This window comes from Anser anser, assembly GCF_964211835.1.
Source record: "Anser anser genome assembly, chromosome: 7".
In the NCBI taxonomy this organism is placed as follows: Eukaryota; Metazoa; Chordata; class Aves; order Anseriformes; family Anatidae; genus Anser; species Anser anser.
In genome coordinates, this window is record NC_139727.1 from 4,948,029 (window position 1) to 4,975,010 (window position 26,982).

Genomic DNA, 26,982 nt, shown 5'->3' on the forward strand with positions numbered 1-26,982 from the left:
AAAAAGAACACCACCACCAACCAACCTGCAAAGATAGCACTTGAAGGTAAAGATTGAGATCAAAACAGTGGATCTCTATTGAAGGTCACGGCAGTTCCCATTTGCCTCTATCCTGTTAACCTTGAAATGACTTGTGCTGTTTCTATTCATGGGATAATAGAGATCTAAAATTTGTGTATTGCATATGGATGCATCTTCTAGCAAGCTGTCGTGCTGTTGAGGCCTTTCTGAAAAGGCATGTGAGAGCTGCAAATATGAACATTTGAGGTTTTTGGATTGCTGTTGAAACTTATTTTTTGGGAAGTATACATGAAACTTCTTAGTTCTCTCAGTGTGCATAACATTTAATGGGACTAGGACTTAAAACCATAATTGTTTATATACAGCTAATGTCTAGCAGTTTTCAGACAATCTGTTTAAATCTTCAGAGTGCTATAGCAATGCAAATAATAATCTACTTGCTTTCAGTGGGATTTATAGTTGTGGGTAACTTCACATGCTTGAAAATAAAGACTTTTCAGGACTTAAGATGTGACTTTTGGGGCTGCAGACTGTTAGAACATTGAATGCTCTAAGACTTTCTTGGGAATTATAAATTAGAAGAACATGCAAATTCCTCCAGCACATGAACTACTGTAGGGAAAAAATATTTTGAGATAGACTTCTGAGACAAACTTATTTTGGCGTAAGTTAACTGAAAACCAGGGGAATTTTAACCGTGGATTAATTTTATGCAGTGGCAAAGCTTGTTATTTTCTCAGAATAGATGGATATGATTCACTTAAAAATAAGTAAATCACATTTACTGGTTTCATAAAGGACAAACTGAGCTAGCATTAAGATGAAGTTTTCACTTAAGTACAGATGATGCACTAGTTGAACTACGTGCTAACACTGCTGTTACAATTTCTAGATCAGCATGAGTTTTTTTGTGAATCAATCTCAGGGTTTGAAGTGTGAGTGAAGACAGAAAGCAGTAAGGAAAGTGGATCCTTAATGTTTCACACCTTGTAAAATATTCCAGGTAGTTGGAACCTTTTTTTAATCAATTATAAAACACTTCCTGAAGTCACCAAAACCAGTGTTTCTAATTTGGTTTTAGCTTTTATCAGTAGCACAAACTCCCTGGATATTTTTTTTCTGAAAGTGATTGAAATGATTAAACGATCAAAATGTAGATGTACATAATCCCTATTAGTGAAAAAGATCTTAAATGTTAGTACCTGCATGCATAATTACTGTCTAATATGGGTTTGAAACTAGGCCTTTTAAGATAAAGATTGAGTTGTGCAGGAGGAACTCTATTGTACCATCCAAGCTCCACTAACATCTCTGCTCTGCATGTGAGGCCGTGCCAGTCTGCGGACATGGGGTAGCTGTCCTTTGGCCTCGGTGTTCCTTGTGAAGCCCGTGGCTGTTCCTAATTCGGCAGTAATTCCAACAGACTTGGAAACACTGATCTCTGCTCATTAATTCTCCATTCTTCCTGCTCCCCTAGATGTTAAAGTTGGATGATATTTTTTGATTCCTCATGGTGAATGATGTCACTCGTGCATCTTTTCTTTTCTTGTACTATGCGGGTGGTTGTTTTACCTTCCTTTCCTATCCTGTGCCTGGTGCATGACGGAGGATAAACTGTGACACTCTAGTCCACCCCACCTGTTGCACCATCTTGCACACCTTTCTTCCCATGTCCCTGTGACTTGGTCTGCTGTTAGTGCCTTCGTGCTTTTTGTGGTGGGGTAACAGCTCAGGTTGATGATGTGCACTCAAGTGACATCTTTAACAGCTTTGCACTGCACTCCTGATGAAAGGCAGTACCTCTCAGGTTTAACTATCTCATGCTCTTTGCCCTTTCTCTAGGTATTTAATGGCAGAAGTTTGAATATGATGTTTGTGAGGGTTGTTTGTATTAGGTGTCTTTATTATTACTGTTTTTTAGCATAAAAATTACATTGTGTACACAGCTTACCAAACTTCTGTTTGGAGTAAATGAGCTGCAGACCTTAATTTTTCCTTGATTTTATTAGTGCCCTTTTTAGGAAGGTGATGATGCATTTATGAGATCAGAGCAAGGGTTTGTATGGTGCCTAAAGCAGACAGTGGCTGGGATCTGCTAAATATTCTGAGGTACTCTATTTGGGAAGCCAGTGTTTTGAAACCTTACCTGCGTGGCTCTTATGGTTCACATAGGCTTTTATGACACTGTTCTGATCAACTGCAGTGGGCGATTGTTTATAGGAATAATCTTGCCTTTGCATTTTGTGCCTGAAGGGAAGGGGGAATACATTTGAGACTTCCTATTGTGAATGTTAAAAACAACGCCTGGTTTATTTAATATTTGTGCTGTATTTGTAGCAGGATTAAATAGCTATCACCTACCAAAAGCTAATAATTCATTTGTCATCGCCAAATAATACGTTCACAAATTCGAAACAGATTGTATTTCAGAAATTTAAGTTCTACATTCTACGTTATAATCTTTTCTTGCTTATTGGAGGAGACTGGGAATGTAATGTCACAGTGTGTGCATCACAGGGGTTCTGACCCAAAATTACTGGTGTCAGTGAAATTACCATGATATGACACTGGCTCGTAAGGCTATTTAAAGGTTAGATTGACTGCAGTAGTTGAAGTGTGAAGTTTTTAAAGGGTTGGTTAGCTATGATTGTTGAATGTATTGTGTTAAAGTATTGTTCAATTTCTAATTGGCAAGGAAAATAATCAGTTGACAGTTGCTGAATTGTTGGTCTGTTATTGCTCTGTACTAGATTTAAAAACAAAGTTAAAATCTGACTGCCTAGCTGCTTTTTTGCAAAGCTTCATTTTCTGAAGGCAACTGCGTGTTAGCATAGGGTGTGGATTTTCTGCATATTTACCCCTACTGCAATTGTAAATACGCTGTTACTTGAACAGGGCAGCCTTCTAAATTTGGATATACAATTTCTACTGATCTAGAAAACCAAAACCTTCTGACAGACATAATTTAGCTTGTTCTCCAAGTTGAATTGGATGAGAAGTTCTCTGCTTACTAGCTCTGTGGAAGAAACAACAGTATGTTACTGGAGAAGCATTGTTCAGACCTATATTCAGGGACAGAGCAGACAACAAAACCTTAAAGTTTTTGCAACAAAATCACTAATGTGTTTCTGAAATATGAGATGGAAAAAAATAAACTCAGATTGAATAGCAAGAAAATATTGGTTTATTTCATGTAAAATGTTACTGCATTGAATAACTGGAGTGGTGCCTGCTACCTTACCCGGGATGGGCTCAAGCAGGAGCAGGAGGTTTGTTGCTGTGGCCAAAATCCCAGTCGTGGTCCTCAAATCCCAGTCATGGTCCTCAGCTCCCAGCACATTGACGGTTTGCTTTTGGGAGTTTCTGCCCCTCCCAAGTGCTGTTCGGGGGGCATCCACCCGTTGCCTGTCCCCCCTCAGTGTCTCCCATCCCATCCTTAGCCTCTTGCTGCTTTCACTGCTCTTCTGCAGCCTTCTCCCAGGCCTCCGTGAGCTGCCTATTTGCCCTTCTGGCACCCATTAATGTTGTGACCGGTGAGGGTTGCCTGGCCCATGGGTGTGGGAAGATTGTGACAGTGGGTTTGTAGGATTCTGTAATGCACGAGGACTTGAAGGCTTTTGTTTCTTGAATTTCTTCATTGCCAGTTGCTACAAATCACTGCTGGTAAAGCAAGTATATACTCGTGATTGTTTACCTAAGTGCCTGCCTGCGTGTGCTATGTTGAAGGGCAGCTCTCACCGAACCCCTCCCAGGGGCTACCATAGGACACCCAAGTTCTGCCCCACAGCTGAGCTGTGTCATGGAGCCTGGCCTCAGCTGGGCATCCCCAGCAAGGGCCTGGCCTGATCTCACGTGGAGAAGTTCTTGCAGGAGAGCTTTGGAAGAGAAGCTCATCTCTGAGTAGAAAGCAAGCTGCTTTTGGGTGTTTGGAGATGTATGGGGATTGGACACTAGTTACTGGTACAGCCAGTAGCTGATGGCGATTTCTGCTTTCCCAGACCATCTGTTTGTTATCACAACTTCTCTGTTCGGTGCCCATCAGGGAGATCTGCGGCTCCCAGCTGCGCTCGTCAAGGATGCCCTGATTCCCAGGCCAGCCGGCGTACTGTGTCAGTGTTTTGACGCTTATGGCTGCTCCAGCACCAAATTACTGGCCAGACGAGTTTCTGTAAGAGATGAAATGGAATTAATCTTGATGTTGACTAACAGTTGTGTTCCAGAGAATAATGATACTTGATAACTGTGTTTTAGGTGGGAAACTAGTGATTAGGGCTTGAAAAATGATACAGGTAGGAGATGAGCTTCTTTGTTTTATATGCTGACAAAGACTTTTTATGGTTCATCCTAATTGAGTCAGTTGTGGGACAAAAATACCACCAGGATGACTGCAGTTCTGCTTTAGCTATGCAAGTTCAAGTAGCATGAAACTAGGCTTTACTTAGTGTGCTGACAGGAATGTCTGTATTAACTAATGTCAGTAGCTCAGAGATCAGACCTAGTAATGTTCACAGTTATTAATGTAAATGGCTCCTAAATATATACAGGAGCCTGTAAGTTTCTTGAAAACCTGTGTGTGAAGTGACAGGATTTGCGCGCTCTCTATTACTGCGTTTGGTATGGGAACATCAGTCTTTGTAGCCTTGAACTGCCAACAACCTTTGTCCTTTATTTTACCTTCAGTTAAAAAAAAGGGGGGGGGGGGTGGAGTAAGGGGATTGAAATAGGAAAGTACATGAATGTTGGCTAATGGCCATGTCTTTCCTAGAGCAAGAAAAAAAGTCTTGGAAAGATAAATGAGTGTGTGGACCTGGATTTGTTTCATTACATGAATGATATGTGATGTTTTGTAAATAATTTATCAGAGCAAGCATTTCTGAAATGGCTAAAGCACTGTTATATCAAAGGAAAAGAGAACAGTATCATTGCCAAGATGAGGTTTTTACTGGCTTCCACTTAAATATCTTAAAATGATCTGTGTTAAATATTTCTTAAAGTTAAGAAATGTTCACAAGATGCTGCAAGTGAACGGTTAGATAGCTCTGAACCATTTTTCTACTGCTTTTTATTGGGCTCTGAGTGATTAAACAAAAAGCCAATTTTTAGTAGTGTATGTATTTTTTTTAGGTTAATACCACTTTCATGTAAATACATCTTAAAGTGATAATAATCGGACAGATCATTATAATTATGATCTCTTACTGGCAAGAATTGTAAGTAACAGGTTTTCCTTTATCTGTAGGTATGTTACTTTAAACTGACAGGTGGAAAACTCTGCAGGTATGAATGTCTTCCCCTATCTGGGAAGGTACTTATTACTTTGAGTATCCCATTGAAGAAATATTTGCACCTAGTTTTACTTGTTACAGATCCTGTTTATAGACTCTCTGTGCAAGTACTACTGATTTATGTGTTTGGATGATGCAGGTAACTATTTTCACTGAAAATCTCTGAGAATTTGTCATTGGGAGAATGAGGAAGTAAATTTGTAGGGTTTTTTAATAGTTTTTGTGGAAAGTTGTGTGTTAATTGCAGGTATTGAAAGGTTTACATGTTAGTTTTATTGTAATTGCATGAGATAGTTGATGGGACTCATCATGCTGGAACAAAGGGTTGATCTATTGAAAGCAGTGTTTTTAACCTAAACTGGTAGTTTCAGAGAGAGGCACAAGGAAGCTATCCATTGGACAGAAGTGGATAAAGTATGTCTTAACACTGACACACGTACACGTACTCCTTTGGAAAGGAATTCTATTCAGCTGTAATAAAAACTAGTTTGCATCTTAATCTTTGAAGCACTATTACAGCTGAACCAATGATTTCTTTGTGTTCTGGAGCTGAAATAGTATATTTAAGAACAATGTCCTAAAATTCTTATTTTTCCTGGATTTTTTTAACACTAATCTCATGTTGGAGATCTTTATATGGGTAAGTACGAAAAGTTGCTAATTATGGGTTAACTTTTGGTTTTGAAAGATGTTAAGATAATAAATCTTACTCAAAAGCAAGTAAATTTGTAATTAATACATAATACAACAAAATGCCAATTAAAACTGATTTTCTGAACTCAAGTATATGAGAGAGAAAAGGCCCCTGAGAATGGTTTTGCCTGTGTCTGTAGTTTTTGGGTAACTTTTTTTTCTTGCTTAATAAAGCTAACTACGCCTGTTTGTTTTTTAAATCTAGCCACGAGCTGATCCCATCCCAATATGTAGCTTTTGTTTGGGAACGAAAGAATCAAATCGTGAAAAAAAACCAGAAGAGCTGTTGTCTTGTGCAGACTGTGGCAGCAGTGGTAAGTTGGATGAATTTACAAATATTATAAATATTTATGTATAAATCTGTTTTTAAGGTATTAAAGTATTTTTAATGTGAGAATGTCATTCTCTCTTTGGACATAGATTGACAGCTACAGCAAAGTGTGTTGGGTGAGGCAGTGGAAGAGGCAGGTTTTTAAATAAAATTTTGTTAGACAGCTACCAATGAGTTGTTTGAATTCATTTGTAGGCCCACAGTTTAGACATGCTGAGGAAATTTATAGGGAAATGGTACTTGCAGAATGCTGGAATGGTGTGATTTTTCTGGGGGGTTCTATGCTTGGTTTGAAAACTCAGTTTTGCTCTGTGCCTGCGAATGATCATCAGGAATTCTGTACTCATTTGCAGCATTTAAGAGGTTGGGGAAGAATGAAAAAAAAAAAAAAAAGACAACTGTGTAGCAGTCTTTGCTGTTACATATCTTGTGTATGCAGTTAATTTTCTTGTAAAAAATCTTTTGTTACTCAAGTGGTAATTTGTATAGTGTTTAAAATAACCTACTCAAGCTGTTAGGAGAAACATCACATTTGTGTTTCACTCAACAGAAAACGTGTATGGCTTTCAGGGGAAAAAGGGAGTTGTAAGAAGAACAAGTCTTTTGGCTAGTAACAGGAAAATTACAGAGTCAGGTAAATATTTTACAAGTACAAAGAAGTCTGGCAGTTAATGAGCTAGGTGTTTGCTTCCTTATGAAGTTACATAAAGCAGAACTTAAAAAAAATAGTTGAAGAAAATAATACACTCCTTTTTTCTTCATATTCTTCAGCTAGTGTGAGAATCCAGTTTCCCCTTTGAATGGTTTCAATTACTTTGCAAAAAGCGTTTATGAAATGGGATGAATTTTTATATCAAGAACTTCTTTGTCAGAATGCATAGGATGGTTTTTGATATTAGATCCTTATTTTCCCCCTTCCAAGAAAGTGACCATGTTTGATAAAAGAGGGTTATACTTCACTGCCTGTTCCCTGAAAGGTGTTTGTGTGGGTGGTGGTAGAGTTGATTCAATAGCAGGTATGGGAACTGGTATGTAGGCAAACCGGAGGCCACCACTTGTCAGACACAATGAAGTGACCATCCACTTACATGTACCTTGCTGCTGTGCACTGGAGCTGCTCTTGCTGTACCTGTGCAGCTGATCTGAATGCAAGTGCGTCTAGCAAAGTGATCATCTGGCTTAATTTTGAAACCATCTGGGTTAATTTTGGAAGCTGTAGCACACTGTTGCTTCGAGCACTGATTGCACATAGATGATACCAGGCTTGTTCTTGGCTTAGGTTATTGCTGATTTGCAGGGGGATTTGAAACTCATGAAGACCTTGTTAGAAAAAGCTTTATGGCATATAGCTGGCCTAACTGTCGAGTTTGGGTTGTGAAAATCCTCTGATCAGTTCAGCTATTCTAAAAGAACATCCCCTGTGTAAAAAGAGCTTTATATTGGATGAAGAGTTATTTGACCAGTAGAGCTTGTCACTTGGGTGGACTGCTCTTGTTAGCTGTGTCATTAAAAGAATTTTTGCCCACGCAAGCTACCGCTGCTTAAGGAAGTACTTTCAGCAAAGCTTTTTGCAGTGCAGATCATCCCATCCCAGCTCACAGACACACTAGCACTACTGCTTCTTAAAGTCACAACCTGTAACGTGCTACCCTTTCTTCTGCCCTGGTACACGCGGTTGCATGTGAGCTGGACTGAGGAACAAATGTAGTTGAAAGATGGCAAGTTTGATCGGTTCCCTGCTCAGCCATACAACCTTCTGTGTCAGAAAGAAAATTAGGGAAGTGCTTGGGTAGTAAATGAGTAGGGTCTGAGTAAGCCATCGCTGCTTTTGAGAAGGATGTAAATGAAAATATTGTTTCAGTGTCTTTAAATTCAGAGTATATATCTCTCACAATTTTGTAGGTGTGATGCTGAAGATGGTTAATCTTTTGGTACTGTGATAGCTATAAAAGTACTCAAGTAAAAACAAACCACTATGGAACAAAAATGTATTTTCAGTTCATCAGGGTATGCTTTTCATTGTGTGTTTCACCCTGGACAGATTATTTTTATTCTAACCAGTTTGTTTTCTAGTATATTTAAGTAAACGATTAAACAGTGAAATAAGGAAGTGGCTTTACACTGAACCCCTTAGACTTGCTAAATGGCCTTCCATATGGCTTACAGGATTCCGGCACTTTCCAATCTGTGTTCTAGTATTTGGAAGTTTAATAGGATTTGTGCTATTGTGGTACGCAACGTTTACATTAGTCAGGTGACCTCAGATAACAGCTCTTCTGTTATGGAGTAATCCCTGGTAAGTCTAAGGGCTCTGGAACTGCGGAAGCCTTGGCTTTCATGGATCAACTTCCCTTTGAATTAACACTGATACATTCTCTCTGCCTCATTAAGAGTGAATTATCTTTAATTAGTTCCTCAGATGTACCTTATATGAAGAGTGAAATGTTGAGACTGCCAATCAGATTGCTGGTTAAACTTTAGCTACTGATGCCTAACTAAAAGAAAAACCAATTTCAGTGCAGTATATAAATAATAAAACTTCATTCAAGTAGAGGTTATTGTAATTGGATTTGTAATTTTGCACACTGCAGTATGTCTCAAAGCTGGTCTTACTGTATAAGAAACATAAAAGATAATGCATATTGTGCACAGCAAGCAAAATTGCTCAGTTGATCAGAGATTAAATTGCAGTGCCCACTACTGGCATGTCTGCTTTACCTTAGTTTTTTTGTTTCAGTTGCTTATGCTTCTTCAGGTAATGCTTCTGCATTCTGAAAGCAGAAGCTATTTGGGTATTTGAACACCTCTCTAATATCACTCTGATTTTGTGATAAAATCTATTCAGGTAGTGAAAATGAAATGCATTGCTGTGTCCCTTTTCACAGGGTGTTTTCTAAGGGAGTAAGATGAGGGATGTCAGATAAGAGAAAACAAATCCTATTACGAAAGCAAACATTGTTCCTTCCTTTTTTTCCTTGCTATCTTTTGATTTTGAAAAATCAATAGACTTGAGAACTGGAATCAAACTCTACCTCTGTTTGCACAACCAAGAGGTTCAGAAGCAACTAAAGAGCTGCTGCTGACAGATTTTTGAAAGGGAGAATGAAGTTTGAGTTATTGGGAAACTATAATAAATACTTAAGAGCAACAAAAGAGCACAAACAAAAACAACAAAAAATACAAGTAGAACAATGGTGAGTTTTATTATTCCAAATAAGTATTATGTTAGGCTGAGAAGGCAGGAGGGTTAGTGAGCAAATGTGGGTAAGGGAAGCTGGAGAGCAGAACAAGAAAGGTTTTAATCAGTTCAAGAGAAACAGGGACAGGAGATGTTTGGAAAGCAACCTGTGGAGGCTGCTTTACAGAGATCAGGGTATGCCTGAAATGTAGGAGCTCTCAGTGGAGCAGGTGGATGTGGCCTGAAGACAACTGCAGCCCATGGAGAGCAGGAACAGGCTCTGGTCCAGAGCTGCAGCCCATGGAGAGGAGCCTACACAAGAGCAGGTGATCTGGTGGCAGCCCACGGGGGACCCACACTGAACATCTGTTCTTGCAGGGTGGACCCTGTGGTATGGACCCATATTGGAGCAGTTCTTGAGCTGCTGAGTTCTTGAGTCTGAGGGAAGCTCGTGCTGGATCAATTCAGGAGGGACTGCATCCTGTGAGAGGCACCCTGTGCCAGAGCAGGGGGAAGAGAGCATCTGTGAGGAGGTGTTATGGACTGACTGCAACCCCCATTCCCCTCAGCTGCATGGGGGAAGGATGTAGAAGAGCAGATGTGGGGAGAAGGTGTTTTCAGTTTCCTCTTATTTCTCATTGCTCTGGTCTGTTATCAATAGGCATATAATATATAATAATATATAACGTAATGTTTGTTTTATTAATCTCCCTTATACAGAGTCTCTTTTGCTTGTGGCAGCAGTTGGTGTGTGATCTACCTGTCCTTATCTCAACCGATAAGTTTTTTTCATTTTTTCTTCCTTCTGAGGATGGGGAGTGAGAGAGCAGGATGGTGATGCTTGGCTGCCTATTGGTATTAAACTGGTACATAAGGGAATATGGAAATTGTCTTTTACTCTTGTTTACTACCATACGTGGGAGGAGGTTGGCTAGTTGGATAAAATCAACTGCTAAGAATCCTGTATCTAGAAAAACATACTGGATGCCCAAGTTAGATGCACTGATCCTTTCTCCTTGTAGTTAAGTTCACCCTAATTAATAATGCTTTCTACCTAAAATGTTATTGAACACATTTTTCTTTGCAAATTACTTTATAGGTTTGTTTCTAACACTTGTATTTCAAGTTAAAAATAACATATTAGCGTATCTAATCTAGCACTGTAAGTAATTGTTGTCAGTAGTGTAACACTGTTCTCTTAAAAGACTGTTTTGTCAGATCCTTTGAAGAATATACAAGACCCAAATTTGCAATGAGGAAACAGAAGTGGACTTGTTAAAGGAGTTCTCTTCACTCAGGAGTGAGACATTGTTTTAACTTCCTGATCTCACCTATTTTTACCACATTAACATATTGCAAGTCTTCACCTTTTCTAATTGGGGTAGACAAGAAAATTTTAAAGCATTTGATTTTTTTTTTAAGGTTGAACTAAACCTATATATCTATTGCTGGTGGGAATTGGCAGCTTTCGAAGGTTAAAGTTACCTGTAATCTGTTAAGTTTGTACTACATTGATGTTGCTGAGGCTTAAAAGAAAGTCATAGAATCATTTAGGTAGGAAAAGACCTCTAGGATATCTAGTCCAGCCTTTAACCTAGCACTGGCAACTCCACCATTAAAAACTCTACCATTAAACCATGTCACTAAGCACTACATCTACATGTTTTTTGAAGACCTCCAGGGATGGTGACTCAACTACTCTGCTGGGCAGCCTGTTCCAATATTTGACAACTGTTTCAGTGAAGAAATGTTTTAGTGTGTTTATGTGGCAGGGTTTTGCTAGCGGGGGGCCGTAGGGGTGGCTTCTGTGAGAACAATCCAGAAGCTGCCCCATGTTAGTTAAGGGCCCTGCTGCTGACCAGAGCCGAGCCAATACATGATGTTGTTTGCGCCTCTTTGAGAGCAGATTTAAGAAAGGAGAAGAAAAACAAAAAAAACCAAACTGCTGGGAACAGCAGCTGGGAGAGAGAGAGGAACGAGAAACAGCCTTACAGACGCAAAGGTCAGTGAAAGAGGGGGAGAGGTGCTCCAGGTGCCAGAGCAGAAGTCCCTTGCGACCATGGTGAAGCAGGCTGTCCCCCTGCAGCCCATGGAGTACCACGATGGAGCAGGGTTCAACGCTGCAGCCTGTGGAGGAGTCCCTGATGGAGCAGGTGGACCTGCACTGAAGAAGACTGTGGCCTGTGGAGGACCCCCGCCGGAGCAGGTTCTGGGCCAGAGCTGCAGCCCGTGGAGAAGAGACGATGCAGGAGCAGGGGATCTGGGGGGAGCTGCTGCCTGTGGGGGACCCATGCTGGAGCAGTCCGCTCCTCATGAATGGACCCTGTGGTATGGAGCCATACCTGGAGCAGTTCTTTAAGAGCTGGATCAGTTCGGGAAGGATGGCATCCCGTGGGAGGGACCCCATGTGGAGCAGGGGATGAGAGTGACTGTGAAGGAGCGGCGGAGACGAAGCGCTATAGGCTGACCGCAGCCCCCATTCCCCGTTATCCTGCACTGCTTGGGGGGAGGAGGTGGAAGTGGCTGGATGGGGGGAAGGCATTTTTGGTTTCTTTCCTTTGTTTCTCACTTCTACTTCTCTAGCTTGCTAATAATAGGCAATAAATCTTACTATCCCACCTCTGCTCTGAGTCTGTTTTGCCCATCACAATCCTTTTTGAGCGATCTCCCTGCCTTTATCTTTACCCTTGAGCCCTTTGCATCATCTTTTCTCCTCCTTCCCCTTTGAGAAGGGGGAGTGAGAGAGGGGCTGAGGTGGAACTCGTCTGTCCACCTGAGTAAAACCACCACAAATGTTTTCTAATATCCAACTGAAGCCTTTTCTAGCACAACTTGAGGCCATTTCCTCGTCTTAGCACTTAGTGCTTCGGAGAAGAGACTGATCCCCACCTTGCGATAGTCTCCTTGAAAGTAACTGGAGAGGATACCTGTGATAAGGTCTCCACTGACTCTCCTTTTGTTTAGGTTAAACAACCCAAGATCCCTCAGCTGCTCCTCATAAAATTTGTTCTCTAGGCCCTTCACCAGCTTTGTTGTCCATCTTTGGACATGCTCCAGCACCCTGATGCCCTTCTTGTAGTGGGGGGGACAAAACTGAACACAGTGCTCGAGGTGCGGCCTCACCGAGGCCAAGTACAGAGGGACAATCACTTCCCCAGTCCTGCTGGCCACGCTATTTCTGACACAAGCCAGGATGCTGTTGGCCTTGGCCACCGGAGCATGCTGCTGGCTCGTGTTCAGCCAGCTGTTGACCAACACCCCCAGGTCCTTTTCTGCAGGGCAGCTTTCCAGCCCCTCTTCCCCCAGCCTGTAGTGCTACATGGGGTGGTTGTGCCCCAGATGCAGGACCCAGCACTTGGCCTTCTGGAACTTCATACACTTGGCCTCGGCCCGTGGGTCCAGCATGTCCAGGTCCACCTACAGAGCTCTTCTACCCACGAGCAGATCAACACTCATGGCCAACTTGGTGTTGTTTGTGAACTTAACAAAGTCAAGTGATTGAACCAGAAGAAATTGCCATTTCAGTGTGGAGATTGGTAGAATGTTACTGAGGTACTGTGTCCAGTTCTGGGCTCCTCAGTACAAGAGGGACTTGGGCATACTGGAAAGAGTCCCATTGAGGGCCATCGAGATGATGAAGGGACTGGAGCACTTCTATGAGGAGAGGCTGAGAGAGCTGGGGCAGTTCAGCCTGCAGAAGAGGAGGCTCAGGAGGATCTTATCCAAGTCCATAAATACCTGAAGGGAGGATGCAGCCAGGACTGAGCCAGGCTCTTTTCAGTGTTGCCCAGTGCTGGGACAAGAGGCAGTGTGCACAAACTAGAACACAGGAGATTCCCTCTGAACGTCAGGAAGCACTTCTGTGCTATGTGGGTGACTGAGCACTGGTACGGGTTGTTCAGAGAGGTTGTGAAGTTTCCTTCCTTGGAGGTTTTCAGGAACTGCCTGGATGCGGTCCTGGTTACCGATCTGCAGGTGTCCCCTGCTTGAGCAGGGGGTTGGACCAGACGACTGACCTCCAGAGGTCCCTCCCAACCTCATCCTTCCCTGATTCTGTGGTGAAGACCTCTTGGCAGATATATCTGCTTCTGAATATGCAGGAGATAGTATGTTCTCTCTGTTCAGATGAGTCAGTGCTGATATTATAGGGATTTTAGAGCCAAAAACATACTTTCCCTCTTGAGCAATTTTACAGGTGCTTTCTTTACGTTTGAAGGTCACAGTGACTCAGTTTAATGGACTACAGAAATTGGTTTAACTATGGAAGTAGTTTAAAATATAAGTCACTTACAGAAGTAAAACCTGCATTGATTGCTACTTCATGTCTGTTAGGCATAACCCACTTTTTGTTAAAACTGTATTTTTCCTATACAATCTTGTGTCCAAAATGAAGAATGTAACTATTACCAGCTAGTAAAGAAAAAGACCGTATTGTATTTGGAAATCTACAAATCTGTGCTGTTTCCAGTAGCACATACCTAGGGAAGACAATAAAAGAACATGGCAAGCGCATAGTGATACTTCCCTTTGCACAATTCCAGCCTACAGTTACTTGTGTCTGAAGGACTTTGAGTCACAGGCAATCTTCATGTTTAATCCCAGTAGATGTTTTTCATGATTTTTTTTTTTGATAATAAAACCGTTAAAGATAGGAACAAACATGTCTTAAGCTGTGTAATTACTTGAATGAAGAACGTTACGTTGGTAGATAACAGAGAAATTACGTAACCCTGTTACACTTAGTCTGTGCATAGTTACCAACTAGTGAGAATGAGCCTTTCTTAAGGTAATAACTGAGAAGGATAAACATACTGCAAAGTTAAAATCAATGAGTTAAACCACAGCTTGCTTATTTATGCCTTGAAGTAAATCACTTCTGTGCAGGGTAGATGTATTTAATTCTAGTTATGAGTAAGGAGATAATTGGCTTATGATAACACTTTAATGTGTTAATGTACATGTTAAGTCGTGGTTGATGGAATAAGTTTGTGATATTGATTATTAGTATTATTGACTTCAGGGAGCTTTCTTCTTTCTTAGCAGACATTTTTTTGAATCAAGCACTTATTAAGCTTTATTGAAAGGGACAGAGTGACACTGAACTGCGCTATGCAGTTCCATGGTGCATTTGTAACTTCCAAGAGAAATAGCTACTTTAGGTGCGCGATCAGTTATAAATACAAATTGTTAATTTCTGTTAAACTGCATGGTAAGAGTCAAATGGCAACATTTTCTAATATTTCTGTTTTTGAAAGTATTTGTGGAATTTATTCCTGATTTTTTTTTTACTTACAGATTATATTTCTGCATTTTATTTTGAGAAAATGGTATTTTTACCCTGTTTAAATTCCTTTTTTAACAAGAAGTTAACAAGAAGTGGATTGATTAAGTCTTGGGTACGTGCTGTAAGAGGAAAAAATCAGTACAGATTTCAGATTTTGAAGTGGTTTTTGCATTCCTTCATTCATCTTTGTTGTTCTTGCCTCAGTCTATTGGAAGATTAAAATAGCAAATGCTTAGGGATTAGCCTGTATCCTTGTTTGTAGTGGTTTAGCTGTGGTGGTTTAGACTGAGAGAGAAACAACAGATGGACAAAATCTGAATCACCATCACTAGACCATTACCTGGAGGAATGTACTTACCAGGCTCTAGCAATGAGAAGAAAGCGTCATGCATTCTCATGACATCGGTACAGCATGGCATCAGGGATTCTTACCTCCCTTACAACTTGATGTCCTTGATGATCTCTAAATATAAGTGCTTTCTCGGGAAGGTTTGTTCTTTCCTATTTAACAGTGCTTTTATCTTTTATGGATTAAGGGTTTACAACACTCCTTTGAGATTGTTAGAAGACAAGAGAAGTCACTGCCAGTATTGCCTAAGGTGTTATATGTGTTCAGTTGTCTGATACCTTGTATTAATTGGCAGAGCTTCTAGGCTGCCATGGAAAAGATGATGATCCCACTAGGGAATAAAATGCAATTTCATGGGAAACTGAAGTTCAGCTACTCTTCTTTCCCTACTTGATCTTGTCCCTCACTTTAAACCTTCCGTAGTAGTAAACTTTTCACGTGTCACTTGTCCACTCCATTTTTTTCTTCTAACTGCTCTGAAATTGTTCTTCGTATATAACTTAGTAATAAGTTGGAATGAAAAATGCATATCGCTCAGCTGTTAAGTTTCTCTGGTAGGTAGTTAGAAAATTTTGAAAAAGATATTAATTCAGTCTTGTATAAAGATTTAATCTGTTCATTGCACTGCTATAAAAGGAGTGGGTTCAAGTATGTAGAAATGCTTTTTTCAGGACCAATGGCAGTTGGTTATTTCCATCGCATGTATAACTAGTGAAAGAAAAGATTATATTTCAGATGTTTGTGAAGACTTTTCCCAGGTGTCAGTTGTCAGCTTTCTACTTCTCTTTATAAATGAGTTTTGTGGCAGTTTTGCCGTATCTTCTTTGTAAGAAGCGAGTTAAATGATGTATTGCAAAGTTCTAAAAACTCCTGGTGCTTACAAGGCTCTGGTGGTGCTGGCTACATTTTGTTGAACATAAGCATCAGTATTTCTTAAATCTCAAGCTTTAAATATGTCATGGTTTATTTTATTTTTTTAGGACATCCATCATGTTTGAAATTCTGTCCTGAGTTAACAACAAATGTGAAGGCCTTAAGATGGCAGTGTATTGAATGCAAGACATGCAGTGCATGTAGGATCCAAGGCAAAAATGCAGTAAGTTAGACTGTTCAGTGTTACCTGACTTTTGTTTATCATAGCTCTATACTTAGCACATGTGCAAATACAAATCACTGTTGTGCAACCTCTAGCAATGCTGTATTAAGTCTTTTTTTCCTCTTCCTCTTCCTTCCCCCACTCCCCTTCAGGATAACATGCTTTTTTGCGACTCCTGTGATAGAGGGTTCCACATGGAGTGCTGTGACCCACCACTTTCCCGAATGCCAAAAGGTGATAATGAAAATACTTTCAATGAAAATACTTTCATTCATAATCTTTTCTCATATTAAGTGACCAAAAGCTCTTGATCATGCTAATTACTTTTGCATTGGTGAACAATATAGTTTCAATCATGTCAAAGCCAGAACTTTATTTTTTGAGTTCTTTTTTTTTTCCTCTGTGAAACTGTAAAGGCCTCTGGTCAGTTGACCAGGCGAATTCACCATGAATTGAGTTCTTGGCCTATTATTGAGAGTGAAGTTTTGCAAAGGCTGTTTAAAATGTTTGGCGTGTATATATTGATGTAGAAATCCTTAAAGCAGGTGAAGAAGACAGCTGCCTCATGTAAGGGTAACTTAAACAAAACACCTGTGTCCTTCAGGTTCTCTAGATTTCTGATATGTAGCACCTCTCATTTCTGGTCTCACATCTTTATGGCTTTCCTTATTTAATCTTAAAATTACACTGCAGACTTTTTCCAGCTTTTTTTTTCTTTAAATCTTCTAGTGTTATTTATAAAAGCAAAAAAAACCACAAACAAACAGTGTTCAGACATGGTTATCTAATGTTAAAAGGATGACAAATTCAAGTTGTATATTAAACCAAACATACTTAGTTGTGATCTGGTATTTTCTTTGGCACACTGTAGCCTAGTTAGCTGTGTGATGCACATGTAATTTTTTCCCATCTTATTTTTTTCAGAATAAATATGTATCTGTAGTGTAAGGAAGAGCAAGCTATAACAGGCTTTCTTTTAAGAACCCATTTGCTCACCATCTTTTGTGATCTCTTTTGCAACTTTTTTTTCCCCCTTTCCTTGAGCACTTTGCTCTCAAAAAATTTGAGGTATAGGTAGAAGGGGATCGCTTTTCTTTGCCTACTTCCCCTTCCACCTGTCTTGTTTATAAGAAAATTTTACATACATGGTATATATCTTGGTAGACACCTGCAGGACAGATTAAATAAATGTGTACAATTAAACTTTTTTTCCTTTATGTAGGGATGTGGATTTGCCAGGTCTGTAGACCAAAGAAGAAAGGGAGAAAGCTACTTCATGAGAAAGCTGCCCAAATAAGGCGACGATACGCAAAACCTATCGGACGACCGAAAAATAAACTAAAGCAACGAATGTTGTAGGTTTCTCTTAATTTTTTTTCTTTTTTTTACTGTACTAGAGTAACAAGTTTCAACCAGTTTTTAACTGTGTTTCAAATTGGGGAAAGTAAGTGATGAATATTCTAGTGCAGACCTTCTAGCCCAATGGATAATAACTTTTTATTTGTAATGGTTAATTTTCACATCTTGTCAGAACGTGGTGGAAGAAACTTCCTGTAAGTTACTTTTCTAGGTCCCATTTTTTTTAATACAAGTTGCACCTATACCAAATAGAAATAAAAGTCTCTACAGTAATACATGACACAGCTATCTTTATATGTAACTTAAAATAACTGATGCACATGCAGAGACCATATTAAATCAATAATAAATAATGAATTTACTTATAAATAATTTCAGGCGACTGTTCTGTTCAAAGGCCTGTTCAAATGTAGTATAAAAATTACTTTATTTGTTAGTATCAGTTCACAAAACCCATTCCAGAGAGCACAACATATAAATACTATAGAAGTTCTGGTTTCAGTGGTACTCTAGGAAAAAAAATATGTTTGAATTATGTTGTTAAGCTGCCACTGGTTACTAGGCAAAGAGGCTGCAATTTGTTTTACTTATTAGGAACGTGTTCATCTAATACAAGAGAATGCTGTAATTCTTTTGGCATCTGTCCTTCCAGGGAACACTGTAATTGGACATCTTAAGGCTTGGTTGGAGGATTTCTTTTAAAGTAGTTTAAAATGCTGAGTTGTCTTTACACTCAGTCTTAAACAGGAACAGATTCTGTGTTAACTTCAATAGCATGTTGCCCTCCATTTCATGTTTCTGTCCACATGTGCCTTCCTTCTCTTCCTATTTCAGTTTGTTTGGCTGTGTCAACTCAGCAGGTGAAAGGCTTTCTGGCTGTACCTACTACTCGTTTTGTTATGTGGCTGTTACCCAACCATTTTCCTCTACAGTCTAAACCTGTCTGGTATACTTCTGAGTTGTATGTTAGCTGCTGTAGAACTTTGCATTTTGCAGAATAAGAACTTGTGGAATCAACATGTAAAAGGGGAAACACATACATATATTAAAAAAAAAAAGAGGTAAATACTGGCAGTACTCAAGTACAGCATAATAGTCATGTTGATGTACTTGGTAGTGCAGCTTACTATGTATATATTTATTCTCCTCTTTATGTCAGGATCTCATCTTTCCTTTAGGTCCATGTTCAAATGTTCTGGGTAGGAACCCTAGGAGGAAGCGTGGGACTATATCAAAGTCAAAAATGTAGTTGTAATGGCTCATAAGAACATGCTCATAAAGGAAGAATGCATGAAAAACTTTTATTTCTCCCTTCTCTTAACTAAATAAGTATTAAAAAGTCATTGAAATAGCCATACACCTTTCAGTGTTTTTACATGGTGAAATGGCTGTATTTCCTTGTGTGTGCATCTCCCTCTGTTTATCGCTACACCTTTGTGTTTACCCCTTTGAGAATTCTAAAAATGTGTCCTTGATTTATGCATTCCACAGTGGGTTTAGCAGGCATGTTTGTCTGATACAGTATTTCCGCTTCCCCTCATTCCTCATACATGTAAAGGAAAAGTTGGAAAGCTTGTGTGGGTTTTACTGTTAGCTTTTGATGATGAAATTCTCAGCTATGGCTTTTAATGTGAATGCTGTGTTAAAGGATGTTCAAGTCCCTGTAATGGTGCATGATAATTATGAATACAAAGGTTTTCTTTTCTTTGTAGCAAATGAACCACATGAGCATGTTAGTTTAGTACTTAGGGAAGTTTTTTTCTTTGTAAAAATACTTGCATTACAATGGGCACGCTTCTACTACTGCAGTGTCTAATCTACGTGAAGTAATTTTGTTTTGGAAAAACAATAGTTAGGAGATCGGGTAAGAGCAGAGACGTGTCCTCATAGAACCCTATTGAAGTAATAGTAATGTACAGCAGACAGCAGTGTCATACATAAATGTGAGTGGTCGCATGAAATACAGTAAGATTAGCTAATGCCACTTGATTCTTTTTGTGTAGTACAAAGAACCTGTCCAGTTATCCTCGAATAACCATCTGCCTATTGATTGTCTGTAGGCAACCCTTCACAATTATACCATACAGGCAAATTACTATATAGGATTAACTAAAAACAGGTGCGTTAGTCACCACTAGTGCCAAAGGCTAGTACATGTGGTAGTAAGAGTAGGTCTTGTTATAGACGCAAGCTTACGGCAGCAAAGGATTTGAAAGACTTAAGTTTTTGGTTTTGTTGCCTCTTAAGAGCTACCCAAATGTAAGGATGTGTGAGTAGAAAAGGGCCAGTTCTTAAACTGGTGGGCCCTTGGAGTTCAGCATACCAGATGGTAGCCCCAGGCTCTTTGATCTCTAATTAGAAGTAACCTGTTGGAATTAATTATTCCGGCATCTCAATTAAGAAGGCAAAATCTGTGAAAGAGAACTTTTCACTACAAAATAAACGAGCTAACTTCAAAGAGCAGGATGGAAAGGGGGAATGGAAGCATTTGATGCAACTATATAGCTCTGTTTGGATTTGCCATTTGATCATGCCTCCTGATATTTATTTCTCTTACTCCAAATAATTTTAAACATTCAGTTTCTAAATACTTAAAATATACTACTTACTCTCCAGCTTGCCCTTCAGTGTTGTTCATCTCTTTAGTCATTAGCAACCAGCTGAACCTGTACTTCTGCTGTCACAAGTGTTGGCTTTTCAGCATGCCCTTTTTCTTCCTAGCATTCAAGTAGCAGTCACCACTCTTCTTTCTTAATATCTTCCATGTTAGGCTTGACCGGTTTGTGTTTTTTCTATAAACACTGCTTGTTCTTACAGTTTTGATCTTTCTTCTTGATGGTGATTTTTTTTTCTTATTGTTCCAATTTGTAGGAAAAAAAAAAAGAGGCCATTTGTTTGGGTTTGTTGTAATGCTCTCCATAAATGACCTCAATTTTCTTTTATATCTTAGGTGGTAATTTTTATTGCTAGTGTTGACATATGTTATCAAATGAGCGTGGATAAAAACAGCAGTTTGTTGAAAATTGACTGTATTGCTAACTAATAGACTCTCTCTACAGTTTAAGCAAATGTTTTGATATGCATTAACTTATTTACATTGCATATGAGCATCTTCTTTGTTTATACAATAAATTCTATTGTGGTGAAACCATTACTGTGCTCAAGAACAGTGCATTAATATTTTTCTCCAAAAATGCACATTTCTAACATGCCTGAAAGTAGATGGAGAGGGTGTATACTTGGGAGATCTTGCTATCTGAGCTGCATCTGTGTATATGTACAGTGGACTACCTTATTTAAACAGAGGAAAAAAAGAAACGTGGTGGGGAGGGGAGAGAAAAAGTTGGATGTTGCATCATAGTGTGAATTACTTTAAAAAATGTGTATGTCCTTAATTTTTTTTTTTAAGTACAGTGGCATAAGTAACATGTATAAAGTGTAGTGCTATCTGGCAGTAGCTGTGTCTTTTTAATGCTGATTTTTGTTTTCCAAATTTTTGCATAGGTCTGTAACCAGTGATGAAGGATCCATGAATGCATTCACAGGAAGGGGGTCACCTGGTAGGGGTCAAAAGACTAAAGTCTGTACCACACCTTCATCTGGTCATGCTGCATCTGTGAAGGATTCAAGCAGCAGATTGCCTGTTACAGACCCCACTCGGCCTGGTGCCACCACCAAAATCACCACCACCTCCACCTACATATCTGCCTCTACACTTAAAGTTAACAAGAAAACCAAAGGGCTTATTGATGGCCTTACTAAGTTTTTTACACCATCACCTGATGGTCGCAGATCACGAGGTGAAATAATAGACTTTTCAAAGCACTATCGTCCAAGGAAAAAAGTCTCTCAGAAACAGTCATGCACTTCTCTTGTGTTGGCTACAGGTACCACACAAAAGCTAAAACCTCCACCTTCTTCACTTCTACCCCCAACCCCCATCTCTGGTGAGAGCCCCAGTTCACAAAAATCCAGCACTTCTACTTCTTCTAACTCTCCCCAGAGTTCTTCCAGTCAGTCAAGCGCACCCTCCTTTAGTAGTCTTCCTAGTAATAGTCAGTTAAAGGGACTCTTTGATGGACTCTCTCATATCTATACTGCTCAGGGACAGTCTCGAAAAAAGGGACACCCAAGCTATGCACCGCCCAAGCGTATGCGTCATAAACCAGAATTATCTTCTACTTCAAAATCTAATAGCCATTTCTATGGAAAGAAAGAGGTTAGGAGTAGGTTTATTTCTCATGCATGTACCTCTGGATGGGGTGTGTTTAGAGGACATGCTTTTAAAGCAATTGCTCACCTCAAGAGAACAACTTTCCTTAAAAAGCACAGGATTCTAGGCAGATTAAAGTATAAAGTGACCCCTCAGATGGGGACCCCCTCACCAGGGAAGGGGAGCTTGGCAGACGGAAGAATTAAACCTGATCAGGATGATGGTAAGCAAAGGTCAAAGCGCCAACCAAACCTGCGTCCCGTCCAAAACCAAAATTCTTATTTTGTCACATAGGTCTTAGCTATTTCTCTTATTCTTACTTCACTTTCATACAAAAGCGACGAAGCTGACCTTTTATCTAATGCTGACTAAACCTCCAAAATGTTTTTTCTGACTAATACCACACCACCTTTTTATTATTTTTTGCATCTGTAGTGACATTAGGAGCCCCAAATGCCTTCATGATGTTGCTTATGGCTGTTTAGTACTGCATGAATAGCCACTTCATGCTACTTCCTTGTTCTTCCCCTGCCCTTTCTCTGGCAGTAGTGCTGTCATTATGATTGTGTGCTGTCAGTGCTTATAATGGTGGGCATTTCAATTCATTTCCCACTGCTCCATTGCTTTTTCATGAACAATTCCATCCTGCTACAGTCTCCACAACACTTGATCTGTACTGCTGTAAACTACCTTTTTAATAATTACTTTTATTTAAGAAAAAATATACTGGTAACGTTTGAATGTACACTTAGCTTAGCATTGGTCTCCAACTTTTAAGGGAAATTTTTCTCTGATTTTTACTATTAGAATAGAATATCCTTGTAGAATATCCTGAAATTTATCAAGTGGCATAGTTTTAATGAGAGAATATATTCCCTTTTGTGAGGTTCAAAACTAATTTAGTAGAACTGGACTGTAAAGCCTTAGACAGAAAGACAAGCAAGTACCAAAAATTGCTTACGCAACAGCATACTACAGAACCAGAAGAGAGGAAAGATTCATTTCTGTTATTTATAATCCCACATTTAGTCAAAATGGGAAATCATAACAGCTATAACTGCTACAATCCTATTTAGGAGCAATACTTTGGTAAGGCATGCGTAATCTTCATGTCTGTGAATAAACTTTTTGCTGGTTTTAAATAACAGATACTGAAATCAAACTAAGCATCAAACAAGAAAATACAGATGTATTTCTGGTGGGAAGCAAGGACACAGTTACGCAGGAGGATTTGGAAGTATTTAAACAGGCTCGGGAGCTTTCCCTGGAGGTAAGACTATGTTGCATGAAATTACAGAATCATAGAATGGTTTGGGTTGGAAGGGACCTTAAAGATCATCTAGTTTCAACCCCTGCCAAGGGCAGGGACACCGTCCAGCAGGCCAGGTTGCTCAAAGCCCCATCCAGCCTGGCCTTGAACACTTCTGGGGATGGAACATCCTCAGCTTCTCTAGGCAACACGTTCCAGTGCCTCACCACCCTCATAGTAAAGAATTTGTTCCTTATATCTAACCTAAACCTACCATTTTTTAGTTTAAAGCCATTACCCCTTGTCATATCGCTATAGTCCCTCATAAAATGCAGTTACATATGTAAATTAAAACCAGTTTCATTCTCATATTCTCTTCATTTTTAATAAAATCCTTTTGACCTACTGCATCATGCTTATTGTAAATATAATTTGGGAGACAGTGTATATGCAGTTTAAGCCTCCTAGATTAGAGACAAGGCTTTGGAATGGGTCAGGTAATTGAGACTTGGGATAGATTTTGAAAGATACCCTTGAGCATTTTGGACACAAGGCTACCATTAATTAAACAGAGATTAAGCACAGCTGAAATAATGGTAGTGACTGAGAGGATGATGGTCTGTGAGAATGTACTTTGATGTCCTGTGCAGCGAAAGCAGCCACTATGAAAACTTAAGCCTGTCCCAACAAATACTGCTTGGTAGAAGGCAAGGGGATTTAGTGAGTTCATGACTTTATTTTGCCCCACTATTTAACACACTTTGAGTTTGAATAATATAGATGACTTCTAGTAGTAAAAATGCTTGAGTTAAATCTGACTAAAACTGTTTATACCAGCTGGTATTGATGCTCTTCTTTAAGGTACGTACTGGTAATCTAAAGCTTGCTGAAACTGAGCTGGTTTTCTTTACCAAGGAAGTTGGATATGGCAGCTGAATCTTCCTTTTGCAAAAGAGGCTTTTAAATTTCTTTGTCAATGAAATGAGCAAGCCTAGTAGGCTTCTATGTTGCAAGAAGCTCTTCACAAGTCAATCATGAGGAGATTTTGCCCTTCAAGCAACCAGTGTCTTTGAGAACCTGGGTCAGAAGGGAGGTGCGTGTAATGCTTCAACTGCTGTTTTTTATAAAATTGCATAATAAACCATTATGTCTAGTGCTTTTTCTAGCGATGCAAGTCACTTAATTTGTTTTTCATGTTAAAAGTAAAAGAACCGATGTTACTTGCTGTAGGTCAATGTGACGACCTTATCACAGTCTGAATTCAGAGTGTGTTAACCAGCAAAATCAAACCAAGTTTAAAGAATCAACTTCATGATTAGTTTGTGTTTCCATTTGCTCATGGAAACGGTTCCCACCTCCTCCTCATTTATTTCTTTCACTTGCAGTCCAAAAATGTTATGAGGCAAGATTGCTGAAATTGGGGGCAATTAAATTACTTATTTTTCCATTTTTATTTAGTTTTTGTATTTAGTCTAGCAGTCATTTTCTGATCAGTTCAACCTCAGTATGTTAGCTGAGAACAACTTATTTTAGTATACTAGGGACAGTTATGAGGTCAAATCCAATGGACCTCCAGAAAGGTTCTGCTGATCCGTCCTCTTTCCTTGTTTTAACAAGATAACGGCTTAGGGATTGAACCAGGACTGCAGAAAAGTCCTTCCACTAGATCCTGCAGAAAAGGATTCAGGCAGTTGTGCCCCTTCTTTGGCTGGGCCATTCATCGTCTATTTGTATGTGCTTATTTGTAAGCACTACTGACCTCACTTCATGATTGTGGGTTTGTTTGGCACCTTCAAAGGAATGTTCCCTTTTTATATCTAGCTTTTTGCAAACTCTGTTCTCTGCCTGGGCTGGAAGAATTGAAGCAACGTTTGAATACTTTAGGTTTGTCACACCTTCACTGGGTGAAATTGATACAAAGATAAGTTTGGGTTTTTTTTGTTTGTTTGTTTTTTTACTTTTTTATAACTAGTATTTTGCTTTTATTATACCTGACAGAAAATTGGGTGTAAAAACACTGGTGAAACAAGTGGGCGATACCCCTCAGTGATTGAGTTTGGAAAATATGAGATACAGACCTGGTACTCTTCACCTTACCCACAGGAATATGCAAGGTAATAAGTCATCAAAATCAACATATATTGTTTTGATTTTTTTCTAATGTGATTGTGATTTACTTTCGTACTTTTCTGTAATTGTTTGTAACTTATTCGTGTAACTTTAAGAGCAGATATGCTTTTGTAATTATAAGGGAGATCAAGGAGTTGTCTTTCTTTTTCTACTAGTTCTAATCAAAGATTCATTTAAAATGCCATTTTTTCCAGTTCTGCAAAAACTTTAACTTTGTAGCATGTATTAGTATTTTCTTTTTAACAACTTCAAACCAGGAATGCCTAACTTGTGGCCATTTAGAGCAGTTAATCTTGTTTGTCATCCAGAAGTTAACTTCCTTCTTTTTTAAGGACCAAGAAATCTGCAAATATTAGATAAATAAAGTTAAAGTGAGCCAAGTGTGGCAACAGTGTCCCATTTCTGGCTGCCTGTGCTAGGACACTTCAGTCAGGCAGAGAGCATGAACTAGTATGTGTGTTCAGTAGATTCCTGCTGATTTTGGCATGTACTGAAAAAGCATATTTCATGAATCCATTGGATATGTGGTACACATGGAAATTTGCAGAACTGTATGTTCTTCAAGTCGTCTGCTCCAGCAGGCAACTGAGTTATGTGGTCTGTTCAAACCTTTTCCTTCCTTCCCTCTCATTCCTAGGTGTTAGCATTGTGGCACAGTGGGAATGAGGGATGTGTTGTCAATCGATAATACAAAAAACAAGGGCTAAAAAAAAAGTGTAAACAGCATGTTTCCTGTTATTTCCAATGCCTTTATAGTGTTAATCTTCTTTATCAGTTACTCTTTTAATCCTTCAATTTATATCCTATTGTGAGAGACAGCTCTGTTACATCAAGCAAATTAATTCTACATACAAGCATGATAATGAATAGTCGTTAGTACAAGACAACAATGAGATGTCATTTGTAGGAGGCAGTTCTTGGCCCTAAGTGCAGTGGGATTACATCATGGAATGAACACTTAAACTATTTTTATGTTGTTGATAAACTTTCTTAGAATCCTGTAATCATGCAAGCCATGATTATGATCCCAGGATATGCCAATATCTTCAGAGCAGATAGTTTTTCATCTGTTCTAAAACGCTGTGGTACAATCCACTGCTCCAATAATTTTAAAATGGAGGTTAATAGCCACAAAACTGATTGAAAAGGAGCAGTTTGTGGTATGTAGAACACTTGTCAGCATTGTCTGATATGAGGCATGTGTGTTACTTGTATCTTGTCTGAACTGAATCCTCCTTGGAGGAATAGTCATCATCTAGGATGCGTTGTTTCATGGACATAGGTGGAAGGGAGACTTTCCACATATATGGACTGTTTAGACAGGCTTCTCTGGTTGAGTTAAGTAATAACGTAGGCAAGGGTGAGGGATTATAATCCTACCACAATTGCTTTCCCATTGAAGTATTAGGAAGATAATTGTTTCCTGTATTATCTCCTATATATCTTCCCCATATCCAAAGTAAAGAAAATTAAAGGGAAGGAATTTCCCATTGAAGTATTAGGAAGATAATTGTATTATCTTCCTGTATTATCTCCTATATATCTTCCCCATATCCAAAGTAAAGAAAATTAAAGGGAAGGAAATTCTTTGTATTCTGCTGTGTCCTCTTTGTCTTTATTGGAAGAAAAAAGGTGAAATTTGAGGTATGACTGTAGTGTGCTTGCTTTGATGGAGACCACAGCAAAAACTTTGGAATGTGGGAAGGGGCAAATCACAGGGATTTACCTAAAGTTGTAGCACAAAATAGCTGACCACAGTCACACTCTGTTGAATCAGATTCACTGTGATTAAAC

The 26,982-nt window shown here is 39.2% G+C and overlaps 1 protein-coding gene across 18 annotated transcripts in view; it reads left to right on the plus strand.

Moving 5' to 3' along the window:
- KAT6B (lysine acetyltransferase 6B) overlaps window positions 1–26,982 on the plus strand; it is a 129,246-nt gene that overhangs the window by 65,427 nt on the left and 36,837 nt on the right. For 10 of the 18 annotated variants that reach the window (XM_083844688.1, XM_083844703.1, XM_083844700.1 and 7 more), the window contains 8 exons: window positions 6,205–6,313; window positions 6,881–6,964; window positions 16,122–16,237; window positions 16,390–16,471; window positions 17,460–17,592; window positions 21,101–22,032; window positions 22,958–23,079; window positions 25,057–25,172. In XM_083844688.1, the coding sequence (XP_083700814.1) occupies window positions 6,205–6,313; window positions 6,881–6,964; window positions 16,122–16,237; window positions 16,390–16,471; window positions 17,460–17,592; window positions 21,101–22,032; window positions 22,958–23,079; window positions 25,057–25,172 (1,694 nt within the window). Of the gene's footprint in view, window positions 1–6,204; window positions 6,314–6,880; window positions 6,965–10,338; window positions 14,905–16,121; window positions 16,238–16,389; window positions 16,472–17,459; window positions 17,593–21,100; window positions 22,033–22,957; window positions 23,080–25,056; window positions 25,173–26,982 lie in introns of those variants that run through there. The other 8 variants (XM_083844690.1, XM_083844689.1, XM_083844693.1 and 5 more) reach the window with 6 other exon arrangements.